General features: G+C 56.2%; 1 protein-coding gene across 3 annotated transcripts; it reads left to right on the top strand.

The window, feature by feature from the left end:
* Positions 1–520: 520 nt before the first annotated feature.
* On the top strand, positions 521–17,130 carry MMP28 (matrix metallopeptidase 28). 3 transcript variants are annotated; one of them, XM_056506743.1, is made up of 8 exons: positions 521–653; positions 7,882–7,961; positions 8,603–8,757; positions 11,438–11,614; positions 12,501–12,746; positions 13,127–13,276; positions 13,742–13,909; positions 15,130–17,130. In XM_056506743.1, the coding sequence occupies exons 1-8, from the start codon at positions 561–563 to the stop codon at positions 15,522–15,524; spliced, it is 1,464 nt and encodes a 487-aa protein (XP_056362718.1). In that variant the 5' UTR covers positions 521–560; the 3' UTR covers positions 15,525–17,130. The 3 variants fall into 3 exon arrangements, with proteins under 3 accessions (XP_056362718.1, XP_056362717.1, XP_056362719.1); XM_056506742.1 differs by having other exon boundaries at positions 11,373–11,594; XM_056506744.1 differs by lacking the exons at positions 521–653; positions 7,882–7,961 and having other exon boundaries at positions 8,618–8,757; positions 11,373–11,614.
* The last annotated feature ends 1,171 nt before the right edge of the window (positions 17,131–18,301 follow it).

The following is an 18,301-nucleotide window of genomic DNA, read 5'->3' as shown; positions in this document are numbered from 1 at the left end:
GGGAGATTTATGCAGAAAGAGTGTGAACCACAGCCCTGGGAGTGTAAACCACAACCTGAGAGTGTGTGGTTATTATGTAAAACTTGAGAGAGCGCTGCTCTAATGTGTAGATTTTGCCAGACTCTTGAAGGGGGGCTGCACTGCTGGCCCAGCCGTCTGTGTATCTGAGCTCATGGCAAGTGCTGGCCCATAGGGACCCCCAGCCTCCAAACCCTGCATCCCGCTGGATGAGCATAGGTTTAGGAAAAGCTGGAATTGCTCTCTCCTCTTTTCCACAGCTGCAAACAGGGCAGCACCCCTGTCCCGGCCGGCCGAAGGAGAGGCGCGCCGGCAGCGGGATGATGCTCCGGGGGCGCCGGCCGGGGCATGAACCGGCTCATTCCCCCGGTGGGTGGGTGCCACGGTCCCCCCGAGCAGGGACAGCCCCTCCGCTCGGTGCTGCTGCCGGAGCCCGGCCCTCGGCCGGGGCTGGGGCTGGGGCTGGGGCCGCCCCCGGGGCCGGGGCCGGGGCGGGGAGAGGCGGCCGGGGCGGCGGCGGAGCGGAGCGGAGCGGAGCCGGGATGGCAGGAACGCTGCGGGCCGCCCTGGCACTGGGGCTGCTGGCGGCAGCTCAGCCCGCACCGGCCGCGGGGCAGCAGCGGCGGCAGGCGGAGGTAGGAGCGACACCGGCACCGGCAGAGGCGGCGGGGAGGGGCGGGAGCGTGTCCTGGCTGTGTGCGAGTCCCCGCTGAGTCCATGCCAGAGGTGTGCCCGTGTCCCTGTGCTTGTGCCAGGGGCGAGCCCGCGCTCTAGATGTGACTGTCCCTGGGGGGCCCATGCCGTAGGTGTGTCCATGTCCCACCAGGTGTGTGCAAAACCCTGTGTGCCCATGCTATGGGTGTGTGTTTTTGCCCCTGGTGTGTCCATGTCCCACCAGGTGTGTGCAAAACCCTGTGTGCCCATGCTATGGGTGTGTGTTTTTGCCCCTGGTGTGTCCATGTCCCGGGTGTGCCCGTGTCCCTGGTGTGCCCATGTCCCAGGTGTCACTGTGTCCCTGGTGTGCATGTCCCTGGTGTCACTGTGTCCCTGGTGTGCTGTGCCATCGGTACAAGCGTGTCCCCGGTGTACATCCCCACCAGAGGTGAGTGCCCATGAGCTCCTGACACCTGTGCATCCAGGTGTGCCCTGGGTACAGGCAGTGTGTGTGGCACAGGTGTGTGGCTGTGCCAGCTGGAGATGGGGCTGTGTTTAGAGTTGTGTTGGAATGCCAGGGTGTGTGGCCACATGTGCTGTGTGGAGCTGTGGCACAGAATCACAGGCTGATCTGGGTTAGAACGGACCTCAGCTCATCCCATTTCACCCCCTGCCATGGGCAGGGACATTTCCACTAGCCCAGACTGCTCCAAGTCCTGTCCAACCTGGCCTGGAACACTTCCAGGGATGGAACAGCCACAGCTGCTCTGGGCACCCTGTGCTGGGACCTCCCCACCCTCACAGGGAAGAATTCCTTCCCAATACCTAATCTAAGTCTGCCCTACTTCAGCTTAAAGCCATTCCTCTTTGTCCTGCCTATCCTTGCCCTTGTCCAAAGTCCCTCTCCAGCTCTCTTGGAGCCCCTTTAGGCTCTGGCTGGGGCTCTGTGTGTCCCTGGAGCCTTCTCTTGTCCAGGATGGAACATCCCAGCTCTCTCAGCCTGTGTCCAGATGTCCCCACACGTGATGTGCACCTGCAAACCCACCCTGCCACACAGCTCCAGCAACAGAATTCATGCACCAGGAAACCTTCCCACCTCCCAGCATAACAGGAGGGGACAAAAGCCAGTCCTTCCCCTGCCTGCCTCTCCCCAGGGATGTCCCCATCACCTCTGTTTGGATTTCTTCTGTTTGTCCTGCTGTCACTGTCACCCTGTGCCACTGTCCATTTCTGTTTGTTTTGGGAGGACAAGGTATGAGATTTGGCTGTTGAACAAAGGTTCATATTGGGGATTTTTTTTCTTGTTTAGGCCTCCATCCAGTGTACATTTGCACAAATGCTTAATTTTCAAACCCAGCCAGCAAGTCCTGGTGAATTAATTGGGATTTTGAAGAGGTAAATGGCACAGGAATGCTCAGAGGCTGGTTTTGATGTGCAGGTTGCTTCTGCTAGGACATGCTGCTTCAGAGAGGTCATTAAGAGTTGTGCTTTTTCACTGTTCACAAACCTCAGCCCAGTCTCTCATGCCACCTGGAGAAAATAAATCTGCAAAGATTTCCATGCTCAGAAAAGCAATAATTTAAAATTAACTTTAAAAACAAAACAAACTGATTGGGAACAACTGGTTTAACATTCCAAACCGCCTTTCCACCCCTCATTGGTGACTTCTGAGTTCTTTTCCCTTGAAGCTTCAGAACAGATCCCAGGATTTGTGGCAGATCCCTTGTGAGGGAGGGCTGGTAAATGACTTTCCTGTCTCCCTGCCTCAGTTTCCCCAAGGGGATGTGCTGTGCTGGCCAGGGACTTTGGGACAGCACACACAATGGAAATGCAGAGACTGGGCTGTGGAACTTGCCTAAATAAACTGAGCAGTTAATTTTATTTTAGGAGGAAGCTGAAATTCTCACATAACATCAAATAGTTCTTGTGACTTGTGGCTTTCAGAGCACTTCCAGGCTTTGCTTCTAAAACTTTTTTTTTTTAAAATTCTTTTTAAAAAGCCACAGTTAGCAACAATAGGTTGTGTAAACGTAGATGCACAAGACTGTGAAAATGTCCAGTTGTGTGCTTTTCCTGGCTGGTGCCCATGTTTTCACTGCATCCATATCAATTGCAGCTAAAAAAAAAAAACACATTAAAAAAAAAAGAAAATTCCAAAATTTAATTTGAAACATTTGTATGTGAAATCATCTTATCATCTACAGATAGGAGAGGGCCCAATGTAAAGAGCACATTGTTTGGCAGAGCTGGTGTCTGGCTGAGCTGTGCTCAGACTGCAGCTGGGGGCTGGCAATGCCCAAAATTCCCTGATCCCGGGGGAATTGTGTAAAAAACACAGGGCATGTGAAATCTCAGGCTGTGGTGGGAGTGAGGAGCACAGTGAGGTGCTAGTGGAGCCAAGGACAAAGGACAATGAAGTTCCTGCAGAGATTTGTGTGAGAAGCTCCAGGTCTGTTTTGGTGGAAATAAAAACTGAGGAGAAAGCTGAGAAAAACAGGGAATGGGAACAGAGAACTGGACTGACAGACTGAATAATTCTCATTTGGGATATTTTTTTCCCCAGTTTTTTCCCCTGTCCTGCCCTTCTCCTTCCCATCTTGCAGTGTTGGGTGCACACTAACTTCTCCTCCTTATCAAGCCAAGGTCTCACATCTTGTCTCTGAGGTGTGTTCGTGCTGGGAAATGCTCCAGTGTCCGGCTGAGCTGTTTTAGGAGCGAGTTGGGATGCAGGATGCTGAGCACAGCTGGATGGAGGGAGGGTCCCGGGTACCACGGTGGGGCTCGGAGCCCAGCTGGGGCACGGAGCATCGCACGTTTTCCTTCTGAAACAAAGAGGAGAAACCCTCCTTGCTGTAAAAATCCCTGCTGTTCAACCTCAGCACGGCGATGGAAGGAGGAGGAATCACCGCTTTGAGGCATCGCTGGGCTCTGCACACCGAGCGGCTCAGCGCCCCGGCAATCCCCGGTGTGATTGCCACCCCGTGAGTCACGGCAGCGCAAACAGCCCGGCTTTCTTCCTGCTGCTCCCCCAAAACAATCCCCGCTTGTTAGGGCAAATATCGCCCGCCCCGGCTCCCAGCCGGCGGAGGGCAAGCCTCGCTTCCTTTCTCTCCTCAGACACGAAAACACAACCAGGCTGCGTGACCGAACTGGTTTGTCAGCCGCTCTGGTATTCGCAGGGGAAGTTTGGCCAAGCCCGGGGTTCTTCCCTCTTTTCCCCAAGTGCTTCTGGTCGCGTTCAGGAGTTTTGGTGCTGCGGGTGCTTGGGGTGCCGGGGCAAAGCTGCTGCTTCCCAGCGAGTTATCACAGAATCATGGATTGGTTTGGGTTGGGAGGGACCTTAAAGCTCATCTAATTCCACCCCCTTTCATAGCCAGGGGCACCTTCCACTAGACCAAGTCGCTTCAAGCCACATCCAAAAGGTTGGTGAAACCAGGAGGGTTAGTTAGACCTGGCTTACTCCTTCTCAGCTTTAGAAAATCGAGTGTGAAAATAAAAGGAGTTTAGATGACCCCAACTCCACATCTTTAGTGGAAAGTGGATTATTTGCTGCCAAAGTAGATTTTAGGAGTGGTAGGCGGGACAGGAGATTCCTTCAGGAACATCCCAGCAGCCAGACAGTGCTTGGGGCTCCATCAGCAGGGCGGAGAATCAGCTGAGATTTCCCTGGCTGCTCAGAGGGAGGACAAGCAGGCTCTGTGCTCGCTAATGCCCCTTCTCGTGTGTCTATAGATATAATATTTATAGAGATACTTACACACACACTTAAACAAGAGCGGCGCGGGGGCTCTGCCTGAGGCTTTGCAGGGATGAGCGGAAGCAAACGAGCATTTTTAATTGATGTGACATCTTCTGGAGGCAGCAGGGGCCCGATGGGCAGGAGGAGCTGCTGCTCCTTCGGTGACCAGCCCAAAACACGCCCCAGGCCAGCTCTCCTGGTGTGTGTGCTGGAAAATGAGGGTGAAAAGCAGGAGCCACCGTGCCCATTTGGTGGTGAGATGATGTGGGGTGAGCCTCGGGATGCTGGAACCAGGCTTTAGGATCCATCTGGGCTGTCTCATGATTTAAAACAAAATACTTTAAGGGTGCGTCTTGTGTGGCATCACCTGTAATCACCTTTGCAGGGTGGGATGGCTTCCTGCGCTGCGGGGGATGGAGGGACAGACGGGTCTGTACCCGGCGGAGCAGAGGGACCGCGGCCAGCAGGAGCTCGGTGTGAGGTTTCTCCGGTGCTCGGCTGGTGGAAAGGAGCCAGAAGCGGAGTGTCTGGAGGGGAGAGCGGGCAGGAGCGGAGCTGCTGTCTCGGCACTCTCGTTATCCCCGTTTCCAGGCAGGGAGGGCTAATTGTATTTGCCGCTGGCTGTCTTCCACCCGGGATGCCTGTGGTCGAGGCCAAGGTGTTTCCTTGGCTTTAGCCAAGGCAGAGATGATTTCCAGGGTTGCAACAGGCTCCACATCAGAGCCCTGAGATGGGAAGGGCCCCTGTGTCTCCCCCAGGCTCCTCTCTGTCCCTGCTGCAGCCCCGGAGGATTCTGTGCCCCAGCACTCCAGGCAGCCCAGCCTCCCCAGATCCGTCCTCCTCTCCCTCCCTCAAGCACAGGGGGAGCTGGGCATATTTCATATTAATGTTTCTCTTGGTTTCCTGCTGTTTTTCTTTTCCCATTGTATGGAAAAGAGCATTTCCCCGTCTGGGGCAGGAGGGAGGGGGTTTTCCCAGCACAGCATTGCAGCCTCTGGAGAGGTTTAATGGGCTGGTGCCAGATTCCAGCCAGCCCTGCCAGAGCCTGGCTGGGCTCTGGGGGGCTGTGAAGTGCTGGGGGAGCCTTGAGTACTGGTTTGAGCACAGGACACTGTGTCATGGAGCTCTTGAATTCCCCTGCACCCCGAAAACTGCCTGGATTTGTATGCTCTGTGCTTGGATAAATTCCTGACAGAGTGGGGGATCAGCACATCCCTCTCCTGCAGCTCTGTGCTTCCAGGACCATCCTCACCTTTAGCTGACAGTAGATATGTCTAGAAAACGTAATAAAATTTCTCCTGATGGTTTTACAGCCACAGAGTTGGTGCCTGTGTGTGAGAACCTCAGTGTGGCACAGGCCAAAAACCACGGAGAAAATGCTGCTGTGCTTGGACTTGCAAAGCTCAAGGAGCTCTGGGCAGGAATGATAAAGCCAGAGCAGCCTCTGTGCCTTCTGGTGCTGCTCAAGAGCAGCTGCTGGGGCAGGGTTGCTTTTTTCACTGTGCACCTGACATGTCCAGATGGGGTTTCAAGCCTTCATGAGATCATGGTGAGGAAAAACCATTTTCACGCTTTAAGGATGGGATTGTGTTGGGTTACAGGAGAGGAAAGGGCTTCAGGTTGTGCTGAGTGAATGTAAAATTGTGTTAGAGAAGGTTCAGACCATGATGTGAGAGCCAAGACTTTCCATCTGAGTGTTCTCAGCTCACATTTATCTGCAGTGATGTCACCACTGGGATCTTCACCCTGCACCCTTATATGTAACTGGTGAATTTGTGCTTCTGGAGGAGAACTTTATAAAAACACAAGAAAAAAAGGGTCAGATTCCTTCTCCTCTCCAGATCCTCTCAGAGGGCTCCAAGCCACCCCATTCCCAGGATGCTCCTCCATCCCTGCATGCTCATCCCAAGTTGCTGCTGGATTTTGCCTCCTGGTACCCCTATAAAACTGGGGTTATACTTGTGTTTCTGAGGAATGGCAACCTCAGGCTGGATGGTCCATCCCTGGGCAGAGGTGTTGTGGCTTCTCCTGACAAACAAGCCAATGCTCTCCCTGCCAGTGTGGCACTTGCCTGATCTATCCTGACTCACTGGAGCAGTGTGAGGTGTCTGGGTGACTCTGGCCATGCTCAGCCTCTTGCTGCTGGGATGAGCTTCTGGTGCCTCCAGCTGAGACAGGCAGCTTTGGTGGGAAAAACAGCCAAATTCTTTGTGTGGGGCTGAGCAAAGAGCGTGTCCAGGCAGGAATCTGTGTCCTCTGCCAGAGGGGGATGCTCCAGGTAGAAGGGGAGTAAAGCAGGAGACGAAGCTGCAGGAGATGAGGTCTGCAGAGCACACCTGGATGTGCCTGCCCAGCCCACACGTGGGGTGATGTGTTTGGGGATGACATGAAGATGACTGTTCATGGCAAGCAGAAGGTTTGGGCAGGAGGAGGAGAGGGAGAGGCCCTGGCACACCTGGGCACCATCCACAAACCATTCCTGCTCCTTGCAGGGTGGCAAGGCCCGGGAAGTGCTGCTGCCTCCTCTGCAGGGGTCACCCACAGTCAGGAGCAGCCCTGAGAGGAGGTCAGCACTCCAAACCCCTCCTTTTCCCGGCCCCAGGATGAGCCGGGAGGGAAACAGCTTTAAAAACACCCGTTTTCCCCGAGGGCACCAGCAGTTCTACCTGGGTCAGCCCGTGGCACTCCCGGTGCTCTGCACACCTCTCCTTTGGGATGCGGGAAAAGGAAGCCGCCACTTTCACTTTTTTTTCTGATTATTATTCATTGCTGGAACCGCGGCTCTGCTGCACTGACAGGATGCTGGGCAGCTTGTTTGTCTCCCGCAGACATCCCTGGCGGCGGGGCAGGCGGGCGTGGAGCATTCCTGTGACCCCGGCTATTAACTCCTCCAAAAGCTGGGCAGCAGCCTGAGCCGTTTATTTTCTTTAACATACAATTTAAGTGCTGGAGCAAGTTCAGAGAGGCGATCTCCGTCCGTGTCAACGGCCGATAAGAAGAAGAATGAATGCTTTGGCAAAGCAAATTGCGCCCGGAGGGTCCCCACTTTGCATCAGCACATCCTGCGTGGGAAGGGGGGGAGGCTGAGCCTGACCCCGTCTCACCCCGCCCTGCCCCTGGCCGCAGCACTCCGGCCTTTTTGGGATGGCTGCGTGGAGCCGGGGCGATTAGAGCTGTGGGTTTGGTCGCCTCTGGCTGCGGATGACACGGCTCCAGAGGTTTTTCATCTCTCTCGTTTCTTCCCACGCTCCATCGTGTCGTGGCCAAAAAACCCAAAAACCATCCAAAATGATGGGGAGGAGACACACAGGAACCCGCACGGGCACAGGAGGTGCGGCTGCTGGAGGTGCAGAGCTCTCAGGAGCAAAACAAGCGGGCATTTGGGGTTTGCAGCACTCTCACCTCATTTCCCCCCACTTCCCAAACCAACTCGTGCTCTGAGCTGCACATTTCCCATTTTTTTCTTGCAGCTCTTCCTGGAGAAATACGGCTACTTCAGCGAGCCGGGGGCCGGCACACACAGCCCGGCCGAGTTCAGCGAGGCGCTGAGGTAGGAGCCCTTTATTCTAAACCCGGCAGCTCCCGCTGCAGGGATGCTGCCAGCACTCCGAGGGTCTTTTTTATCAGCCAGAGGGGTCTCTCTGTGGCTGGAGGCCCTCTGGCTCACGGTCTGGTGCTAAAGCACAGCCAGCCCTTTTTGGAAAGGCGGGTCCGTGCCCGGCTCCCGCAGCTGGGTGCCTCTGCTGGCACCCTGCTCTCGCTGCTTTATTTGCCTTTTATGGCCCGCTGCTCGCCTCGCAATAAAATCTGCGGGGAGGCCGAGCTTGGGGACGGCTGGGAGATGTCAGGGGGGGCGAGCTGCCAGCTCCTGGCCGGACTTCTCCTGAGGACATCACCTCGGCTCTGGGAGCATCCCGTGCAAAGCCTAATGCAAAATTAAATGCGAAGTCAAATAACCGGGGTTAAAAACTGGAAACGGCATTTTTAGGCTCCCCTATTTGCTTTTGCCGTGCTAGGAGCTGACTTACAGGTCAGCTGTGGTTGCAGAGCCAAATCCTCTTTTTACCAACTTGATGAAGTTCTGATGCTGGGGTGTGAAGGTTGTGGGGTGAAAACCCTGGCTCAGAAATAACCAAACCCCTCCTCGGGGGGTTGTTTGGATGTGGGTTGATATCTCCCTTCCTTTGGCAGGGATTTCCAGCGGGTGACCCACCTCCCGCTCAGCGGGGTGCTGGATGCCCGCACCCTCCATCAGATGGCTCTGCCCAGGTGTGGCACCGATGACAGCGACAGCCGCGCTGCCGGGGCATGGCCCGCCCGGCGCCGCCGGCGCACGGCACAGCACGGTGAGAGCACGGGCACCGAGTGTCCCGGTGGGTTTGGGGTCTGGAGAGCTCGGCTCTGCTGTCCTGGACTCGTGGGGAAGCTGCCGTGAGTGGGAGGTGCAGCCCCACGGCACAGCACGGTGAGAGCACGGGCACCGAGTGTCCCGATGGGTTTGGGGTCTGGGGTGCTCGGCTCTGCTGTCCTGGACTCGTGGGGAAGCTGCTGTGAATGGGAGGTGCAGCCCCACGGCACAGCACGGTGAGAATGGAGAGTCCCGGTGGGTTTGGGGTCTGGGGTGCTCGGCTCTCCTGTCCTGGACTCGTGGGGAAGCTGCTGTAAGTGGGAGGTGCAGCCCCACGGGCACAGCATCCAGCCCAGGACATACTTCGGGGTTATTTTTAAAGCTCTTTTATTTTAAGTTGGTCTCTGTGGCTTGATGTCAGCAGTGATGAGAGATGTGACTCCCACTCGTGGGGGATTCAGCTCTCTGGGGTGGTTTTGCTCCTGCTGTAGGAGGCAGAACATGTCCCACAGATCACCATGGCCCCACACTCAGCTGTGCTGGCATGATCTGGAGGGCAGGGGCTGGCACTCAGTGAAACTATCTCCAGGTTTTGCTGACCTTTGGGACTTCTCATGCATATTAGGGGCACAGCAGTAACAAAAAACCTGCCAGCACTTGGCTGCCTGACCCAAGAGTCTTTTCACCCATGTTAAGGGGTTTAACTCTGCTCCAAGCATCCTTCTGTGTGTCCAGGACTGGGCCTCTTGTCCCTTGGGAGCTCTCTTTGGGCTCACAGATGAGTAACTGGATTCCTAGAGAGCAAGATTCCGGGGCCAGCTGTGCTTAGGACATGGGAAAAAGGAAGGGGAGATTAAGAAAAGGCTCTGTGCCGTGTCAGGCTGTCTGTGCATCTGGCAGGGCTGGCAATGGACGGCCCCAGGAGAGCCCTGTCATCCTCCTCCAGCCTCTGGATTTCCCTCCAAAGCCCCAACACGCAACGTGTCCCTGTCAGGAGCCATGCTGTGCCCAGGACAGGAGGGCAGTGAGCAGAGCAGGAAGGACATACAGCAGGAGATGGGCAAACAGAGGCAGCCATGCCCTGTGGCTCACAGGGCTCCTTTTTGGGGATCACAAATGTGGATGGGTGGTAAGAGATGCCCAATGGCTCAAGGAAAGGGCAGGAAAGGGCTCAGTGTGGCTCTGGTCATTGCTCTGGTGATCTGATGCCACAGGCAGCAGGGGTGGGAGCAGCACCACATCAGTACCCACGGGCTGGGTGGGAGACAGGGGGTGCCTGATGGAAGGCTGGAGACTTTGTGCTGTTTATCCTGCTTGGAGCAGGAAACCCTGGCAGCTGAGCCAGGAAAGTTATCCACCCTTCTCCCAGCAGGATCTTCCCTGGGCAGCCTCTGTGTCCCTTGGGGCACACTCAGAGCCCAGCATGGGGACAAAAGCCAAGCCCCCATCTTCCCCAGAGCCAGCCTTGCCAAGCCAGCCTTGCCCATCCTCCTCTGGTGGTAGATCCCTGCTCCTGTGGAGGGAGGGTGGGATGCCAGCCTTTGTTTTAGGGCAGCCATCCAGGCAGCCTTCAGCTTTTGCTGTGCAGAATGGAAGCTCATCTGTGTCCCTCAGGAGCTGGAGGCCATCATTGCACTGATGAGCAGTGGGAACTGACTCTGTCCCCAGGAGTGTGACCAGTTAGCCCAGAGTCTCCCCAGCCATGGGCTGCTCAGAACTGGGGGGAAGGAGGCAGAGCTGGGGTGGGATGTCTGCCAGGTTTGCTGGGAGGGTGAGCTCAGAGCCAGGGCAGTGAGCCCCAGCGTGCTGCCAGCTCTGTTCCCCCTGTTTTCCTGCACATCTGGAGCAGAGGCAGATGCTGGAGGTCTGTCACCACTCCCACGCCTCAGCACCAGCTCTGGCACCCACATCCCCCTAGGGCCCCACGGCATTTTTCCTGCTCCAGATGCCTCCAGATAAATGTAATCCCAGGGCTCTGGGGTCCCACAGCTGCTGAGCTGTGCAGGAGGAGGAGGAGGAGGAGGCTGCTGTGATGCTGCTCAGTGACTCTGAATTCCCATCTTTGCCCTCCTGAGTGGTGGTAGAGGGGTTGGGAGCTTAGGGGAATCACAAGGCTTGTCCCCATTTGTCCTGGTGGTATCAGGGCTCTGTCTCCCCTGAAAGCTTTTAAGGAAGCCTTGGGCACTAAGCTGTGCCCCCAAGGTGCTGCTGAGAGCCCCTCCCACTCCTTTGCCTTTGTCCCAGCTTTTCAGAGGTGGCTTGGATTCCTCTTCCTGAAATCCATCCCATATGGGCTTGGAGCTCATTTCAGGCAGCAGACCTCCTAGCAGGGACCCATACTTCATTTGGCTCTGGAGAGGATGGTGAGCCAAAGGCTGAGTTCAAACTTGGTGCCACAGCTTCCCATCTCCTCAGAGATGTTTCAGGGCTTGGTTGCAGCTCCAGCTTTGGGTGGGGTCCAGTGGAGGATTTAACCCTGGTGCTGCACCTGCCTCACCTTCCATCTTTGACTTGGGAAAACCACGACATTCCCATGAAGTCTTCCCCGAGCCAGGCAGCCCCTGGGCGGCGGGACGAGCCCAGGTGGCCGTTGCTGAGCGCGCCCTGTTGCAGGCGGGCGCTGGTACAAGCGGCACCTGACGTACCGGGTGGTGAACTGGCCGCCCTACCTGCCGCAGCACGAGGTGCGCCGGGCCGTGAGAGCCGCCTTCGAGCTCTGGAGCAACGTGTCCTCCCTGCTCTTCTGGGAGGCGCAGCAGGGCCCCGCCGACATCCGCCTCACCTTCTTCCACGGCGACCACAACGATGGACTCAGCAACGCCTTCGATGGGCCAGGTGCTGGTCGCTCCCCCCTCGTAAGCTTCTCTTTTACAACGTGGGCTCTTCCCCGGCAGGGATTGGGGTGGTGTAATGGTTTGGAAGGAAAACCAGTGGGAGACTCCAAGTCAGAAATACAATTTCATAGGAAAAAAAAAAGAGAAAAATAAAATACATGCAATAGTAGAGTCAGAATGCAACCTGACACCCCACTGGTTAGGGTGGTGGTAGCAGTCCAGATGAAGTGCTCTTGTTGAAGTACTGATCCTCTAGAAATCCTGGCAGTGATCCTGGTAGCTCTTGTCCTCTGGAAACCAGTGGGTAAGGGCAATTTTGGTGTTCCAAATCTCAGTTTTTATCTAGGTAGGAAATGTTTGGCTCCTCCCCCTGGGTGGAGCATCTCCCAGTGGGGTGATGTAATTTTATCAGTCATGCACTGGGACTGAATGGCCCATTAACAGGAGATATCTCCTGGAGGAATGGTGGGTTGTGGAAAAGATAAAGAACACTGCCCCAGCTGGTGTTTAACAGCTGGCCCATTAGCAGAGGATATCTCCCACAGAGATCAGGATCACTGCCCCACCTGGTTTTAGCAGATGGTGATGGAATACAGACTTTTGGGCATATTTTTACATTGTAACCTAGGACAGGTGTGCTGGGGCTGATGGAGGCTCTGCAGTCTCTCTAGCCCAGTTTGCACCAGTTTGCTGTCTGATTTGGAGTACCCCCTCCCAACTCTTCAACTGAGATCTGCCATCAAGGCGGCCGAGATGTTCCCTGTAGACCCTCAAGGAGCCCTCCCCATTTGACAGCACCCTCCAAACACGGGCTCCTCCAAAACCACCAAAAACTGGCGCACGCTGAGGCGAAGCAGAGCTGCATGTTCCCCCTCTCCCTGGTCCCTGACGGCTCTCGTGTCCCCAGGAGGTGCCCTGGCTCACGCCTTCTTCCCCCGGCGAGGCGAGGCGCACTTCGACAGCGCCGAGCGCTGGTCCCTGCGCAGCGGCAAAGGGCGCAACCTCTTCATCGTGGTGGCCCACGAGGTGGGGCACACGCTGGGGCTGCAGCACTCGCCCGCCAAGAGCGCCCTCATGTCCCCCTACTACAAGAAACTCAGCAAGGATTTTGTCCTCAGCTGGGATGACATCTTGGCAGTCCAGAATTTGTACGGTGAGCCTGGCTTCTCCAAGCATCTCCCTTGGTTCCTCCAGGGATGTTCTCTGGGATGGAGAGAGAGCAGTAGGGATGGGAGCAGGTTTCCAAAGTTGCATGGGCCTCATGCCTGTATGTGGCTGGGGAGGAAAATGCAGGAGAGGTGGGACAGGTACCAGGGCCTCCAGGGCAGGGAAGGTTGGATTTGCTGCCCACTTGTCTGCTGGTGCATGTTTATTGGGGTACCAAGGGATTTTTGCCACCATTGTATAGAGTGGGGTAGGAACCAGACAGAGGCACAAGGAGTCTTTGGAGTCTTGGGAATCCCAGCCCTGTGCTTTGGGAAAAGTTGCTTCTCTGCCTCTTCTTTGGACCCACCACCCTTTCTTCCACCCCAGGAAAGCCCTCCAAGGGCTCGGCCATCCAGCTCCCAGGAAAGGTCTTCACTCACTTCCAGGACTGGAACACTGATCTTTATGGCAGGGACCAACAGCAGAGGAGCCTCAGCACCTACTACTGCCACTCCTTCTTCGATGCCATAACTGCAGGTGGGTGCTGGCCAGTGTGACCCTCTCCCAAAATGTGCACTCCTACCCCTTATCCCTGCTGCTGCAGCTCCCAGCGGTGGGAAAGGTGTGTTTGACTGATCCACAGCTCCTGGCACTGGTGGCATCACTGATGCACAGTGAAGCAGTGCACCTTGAGGGCACAGTGATGTGTCAGGAGCAGGGAAAACATCCTAAAACTTGGGCCATGGTGAGGATTAATCACTGCAGGAGCTCAGCTGTGCAAGATAAGCCATGAACTGCGGTCAGTATTTATCCTCTCATGGCTGGAGGGGAGGCAATGAGTTATGGAAGCTGAGGGGGTGGCTGGAAAGGCAGGAGGAAGCATCCAAACCCTGAGGATCCCCAAAGCACCACGGGGCTGCACAGGGAGGAGAGGGGAGTTGGGCAGCACTGGTGGGTGGTTCAGTAAAATTTATCACTTGGGCCACCCTCCTTGCCTCACAGATGGGGATCACAACCTCTACATCTTCAAGGGCAGCCACTACTGGGTGGTGTCAGCCAGTGGCAATGCCAGTGACCCACGGCCACTGCAGCCCCGCTGGCCCGGGCTCCCCCCCAGCATCGACGCCTGCGCCTGGTCCCAGCTCAGTGGGAAGTTCTACTTCTTCAAAGGTGGGTGAGGCTCCCCTCGGGGCTGCCACTGCCCCTGCCTGGGCTGTGGTTGGAGCCACACAGCTCCTGTTTGTGTCTCCTCCCAGTGCAGAGCTGGGCCATTGCTGTGTCCTGGGTGTGCAAACCCTGGGCTCGGTGCCCTGTGGTGGGTGAACCACCCAGCCCTGGCAGCCACATCACCTCCTCCTGCCTCAGTTTCCCCATCAGGAGAGCACTGGGGTGTCAAAGCAAATCCAGGTGCAGTGGTGGGTCTTGGGGAGAAAGTGCTCCCAAAAACACGAGGTGCAGGGGAGTGCGTGGGGGTTTCATGGTGCACAAGGATCCCTGTGTTGTGCCTGGAGGCTGAGCTGCCCTGGGAGCTGGGATGCCATCCATGAACTGCCCAAAGAGCTGGGATAAACTGCACAAAGGGTTGGGATACCATCCATAAAGTGTCCCAGGGCTTGGGATAAACTGCCCAAAGAGCTGGCATACCATCCATGAACTGCCCAAAGAGCTGGGATAAACTGACCAAAGAGCTGGGATAAACTGACCAAAGAGCTGGGATACCATTCATAAACTGCCCTGGGAGCTGGGATACCACCCATGATCTGCCCCAGGGGCTGGGATACCACCCATGATCTGCCCCAGGGGCTGGGACACCATCCATGAGCTGCCCGGCAGCCAGATGGGGAGAGGAAGGTCAAAGCAGGCAGCCTGGCTGCCAGGGTCAGCCCCAGTTTTCACGGAAAGCAGTCCCTGGCTGCTCAGAAAAGGGGCTTTGTGCTGCAGCTGGGTGAGAGCCAAAGCCCCTCTGCCTCCCCAGCCCTGGCCGCTCCCTCCATCCTCCCCAGGGCTGCGTCAGGCTGGGCTGTGTGAGCAGAAAGGGGCTTTTGTCTGCCCTGCTGTGGGGACAGGGTGCTGTGGGGACAGCCAAGCCACCAATCCCCATCTCAATTCCTGCTGCAGTGCTGGTCTCGGGTGTCCCAGCCTGTCGGATCTGTCTGTCCGTGCCGTTCGTGTGCAGGATCAGGGGGAGGTTGGCCAGAAGCAGCACGGTGGTGGCCTTGCTGTGTCCCTGGCGGTCCCTTCAAGCCCCTGTGCTGCCGTGCCTCAGTTTCCCCCCAGCCTGCTCCAGCCGGCTCCCGTTGTGTCACGGGTGGGATGGATGTCCCCGAGTCCCGCGGCTGAGCGTGTGCGCATCTCCCGGGCCCGCTGTCCCTGACCCTCCCGCTCCGCAGGTGGCCGATGCTGGCGCTACGCGGGCTCCGAGCTGGAGGCAGGATTCCCCCGAAAATGCAGCGCGCTGGGGCTGCCCCGGCACCCGGACACCGCGCTCTACTTCCAGCAGCTCCGGCGGCTCGTCCTCTTCAAAGGCCCCAAATACTGGGTGCTGGGCGAGGAGCCGCTGGGCGTGGAGCCCTATTACCCGCGGAGCCTGCGGGACTGGGCAGGGCTGCCCGCGGGCACGGCCGGGGCTCTCACCCACCGCGACGGCTCCGTCTACTTCTTTCGGGATGAGCAGTACTGGAAATTCGACCAGGCTAAGCTGCGAGTGGTGGCCACCGGCAAATGGGCCACGCAGCTTTCCTGGATGGGCTGCTGGGATGCCGACAGCGAGCAGGTTCTTCTCTGAGCACTTTCTTTCCTGGGCTCTGGAGCTCACCTCGCTCCCTGCTGCCTGGATGCTGCTTTGTGGCTCTGGGTTCTGTCTGAGGATGCCCAGGCAGGAGCTGTGGGATGGTGCAGCTGTGGCCCAGCAGAGCTCAGATGCAGCTGGGACAGATGTGCCACAGCCAGGTGGCCTGGAGACTTTGGGACACTGTATTTTTTTTTAAAGACCACCAAAAAAAAAAAATGTATAAGCCATGGAGACTGCAAACACACCCATTTCTGTTAACTTCCAGGATATTGCTACACGTGTTTTTCAAACCAGGACTGGGGTTTGGTGATACTTTTTGATATCTTTGTTGATATTTGTTGATATCTGTCATTTTCCCATGATCAGGCAGAGAAGTGTCTTGCTGGTTGCTTTGGGATTTGGATGGTTTTAAGTAACAGACTGAGAACATGTCCTGCTTAAAACTACACAAAAAGAGACATTTGGACAAAAACTTGGGTCCACGTGGAGCTTTGCCCCTGCTGCTTGTTCAGACCCCAGGTATGGAGGGTTGGGATGCTTTGCTGGGCTGTGCTCACATCCCAGAGCTCTGCTGAAGCACCAGGTGGAGACACCACCACAGAGGGATTTTGGGGCTGGGAGCAGAGGGGTTTGGTGTAGAGGGAAAGGGGAGGCTCAGCTGGGCTGCTGGCTGTGTCACTGTGCTGCTCACAGGCAGCAGGAGCACTGACTTTAGGATGGGTTTGGGGTGCCTGGCTGGGTTCTCTGTGTCTAACAAGGGTTGTGCTCCCCTGGCAGCCCTCACTGTGTGCAAAGTGTGCACTGTGTGCTCTGCTGGCTCTGCAAGGGACAGGACCAGCCAGTTTCTGAGCCCCACCTGGATGAACAGGAGGGACAAATAACTGGGGGAGGAGGGGAAGAGGAGAGGGTGAGCAGGACAGAGGGACATGTCTGTGCATGCAGGCCCACAGGGACAGCGTGGCTGCATATTCCTCATTCCTTCCCCAAGGCAGACTCCCCACCTGGAAACACTGCTGGCTCCTGGGCAGCCACCAGCTCTGCCTGCAAAGGGCCATCGTGTGCCAGGGCTGGGGATGGAGCTCAGCTTCCCAGAGCTGCAATTCTGAGGAACTGGTGCTGAGCAAGACAGGGCTCAGCTTTATTAAATGATTTACTGAAATCATTTATCCAGAGGTTCTCCCAGGACTCAGACCCCAGCCTCTGCCATGTCAGGGCACCCTCCTGATGCCAGCAGCTTCAAGGATTCCTCTTTTATTCATCTTTGCCCATTCTAGACCTTCCCTGCAGAGCAGGGCTTGCCCTAAGCAGGGTGCCAGGGCCGGTACATCCCCGGGGCTTTCGGTGCTGCCAGCTGAGCTGGGTTTGGCAGGATGGGGAGCAGCACTCTTCCCATTCCCCACAACACTTGTGAGTGAGCCCTTCATGAGCAGGCACAGACACAGGGTCTTCATCTGCCTAAAACCTCAGGGGACTTTCCACGTTGCCAAAGAAACGGCCCTGCAGCATTTCCATTGGAATTGAATGATAATGAGGTGACGTTTCCTGCAGGGCGTCCCAAGGGCTTGGAGACCTGACAGCAAATAAAACCAAATTCTGGATATGTGGTACTGGGATTTGTGCTTGTTTTCATGTCACACTTTGGGTTTGGGGTTTTTTTTAAAATCAAATCTCCAGTTTTCTGACAGGGTTGTGTTTAAGATGCCTGTGGGTGTTTGGGGTTGGAGTAGAGATTGCTGAATTTGGCCTCAGCTTTCACGCTCCAAGGATCAAAGAGAGGAGATGGATCCCACTGAAAACTCACTGATGGTGATGAAAACATGGAAATTCTCTTTCCTTCTTAATTTCCAAGTTACTGAGGGTTTTCCCATGCTTTGGGATGTGTTAATAGGTTTTTCCCCCAGGCTGAATTCATTAATTATCCCTTTTCCTGCCCCCTTAGGAGAAAGCCAGGCATCCCATCTGATGTGTGACTGGAGGCTGAGGATGGGACTACCTCAAATCCTCTCCCCTTTTAGGGTTTTCCATCTCTTCCCTGCCTTGCTGCTGTGTGTTTCCTGGGGCTGTGTCCTGTGGGATGCCCTGGGGCCCTGGGATGCTGCAGGGCTGGGGCTGAGCTCAGCAGTGCTGAGGGGTCACTCTACAGTGTCACCTCTACCCCATCAGTTTTGGGGGGGTCTGGGAGAGGTGAACTCACATCCTGAGCCTTTCAACCCCCCCAGTGGTTGCCCTGGATGGAAATCCAGCTTCTCAAGGGTTCACTTCCCCTGCTGGGCTCCCTGGCTGGGCACACCAGGCACAGGCTCCTCCTGCCTGCCACACATTCCCCAGACAGAATAGCTGGGATTCTTGCATTCCCTCCCCCAAAATGACCCCAGCTGGACAGCGACCTGCAGTGACATCAGCAGCTGGCTCCAGGGAGAGGATGGATCCCCAGGAGCCCCACAAAGCCCAGGAGAGCTCTGTTTTAGTCCCAAGGCACTAACACTTCCCTGGTAGAGTTGTTTTTTGCAGAAGTACCTGGGTGCTGTGGCAGCTCTGCAAGGCCTGGGTTAGGGAGGGAGTATTCCACATTCCCAGAGGTGCCCACTCATGTGCAGTTATTTCCTTAAAGCCCCAACTCCTTAAAGCCACTCCATCCCTGCAGGAGCTTGGCTTTTGCCAAAGACCTTGCTGTTGTGGGCAATGAGGGAAGGGAGCACAGAGCAGAGAAAACCCAAAGGTGGGTGTGAAAATAAATCCTTCTCACCTTGAGGTTGCCCTGAAGATGCACC

Source organism: Oenanthe melanoleuca, chromosome 19 (assembly GCF_029582105.1).
Source record: "Oenanthe melanoleuca isolate GR-GAL-2019-014 chromosome 19, OMel1.0, whole genome shotgun sequence".
NCBI classification, from domain to species: Eukaryota; Metazoa; Chordata; class Aves; order Passeriformes; family Muscicapidae; genus Oenanthe; species Oenanthe melanoleuca.
This window is presented reverse-complemented; position numbering and strand designations above follow the sequence as displayed.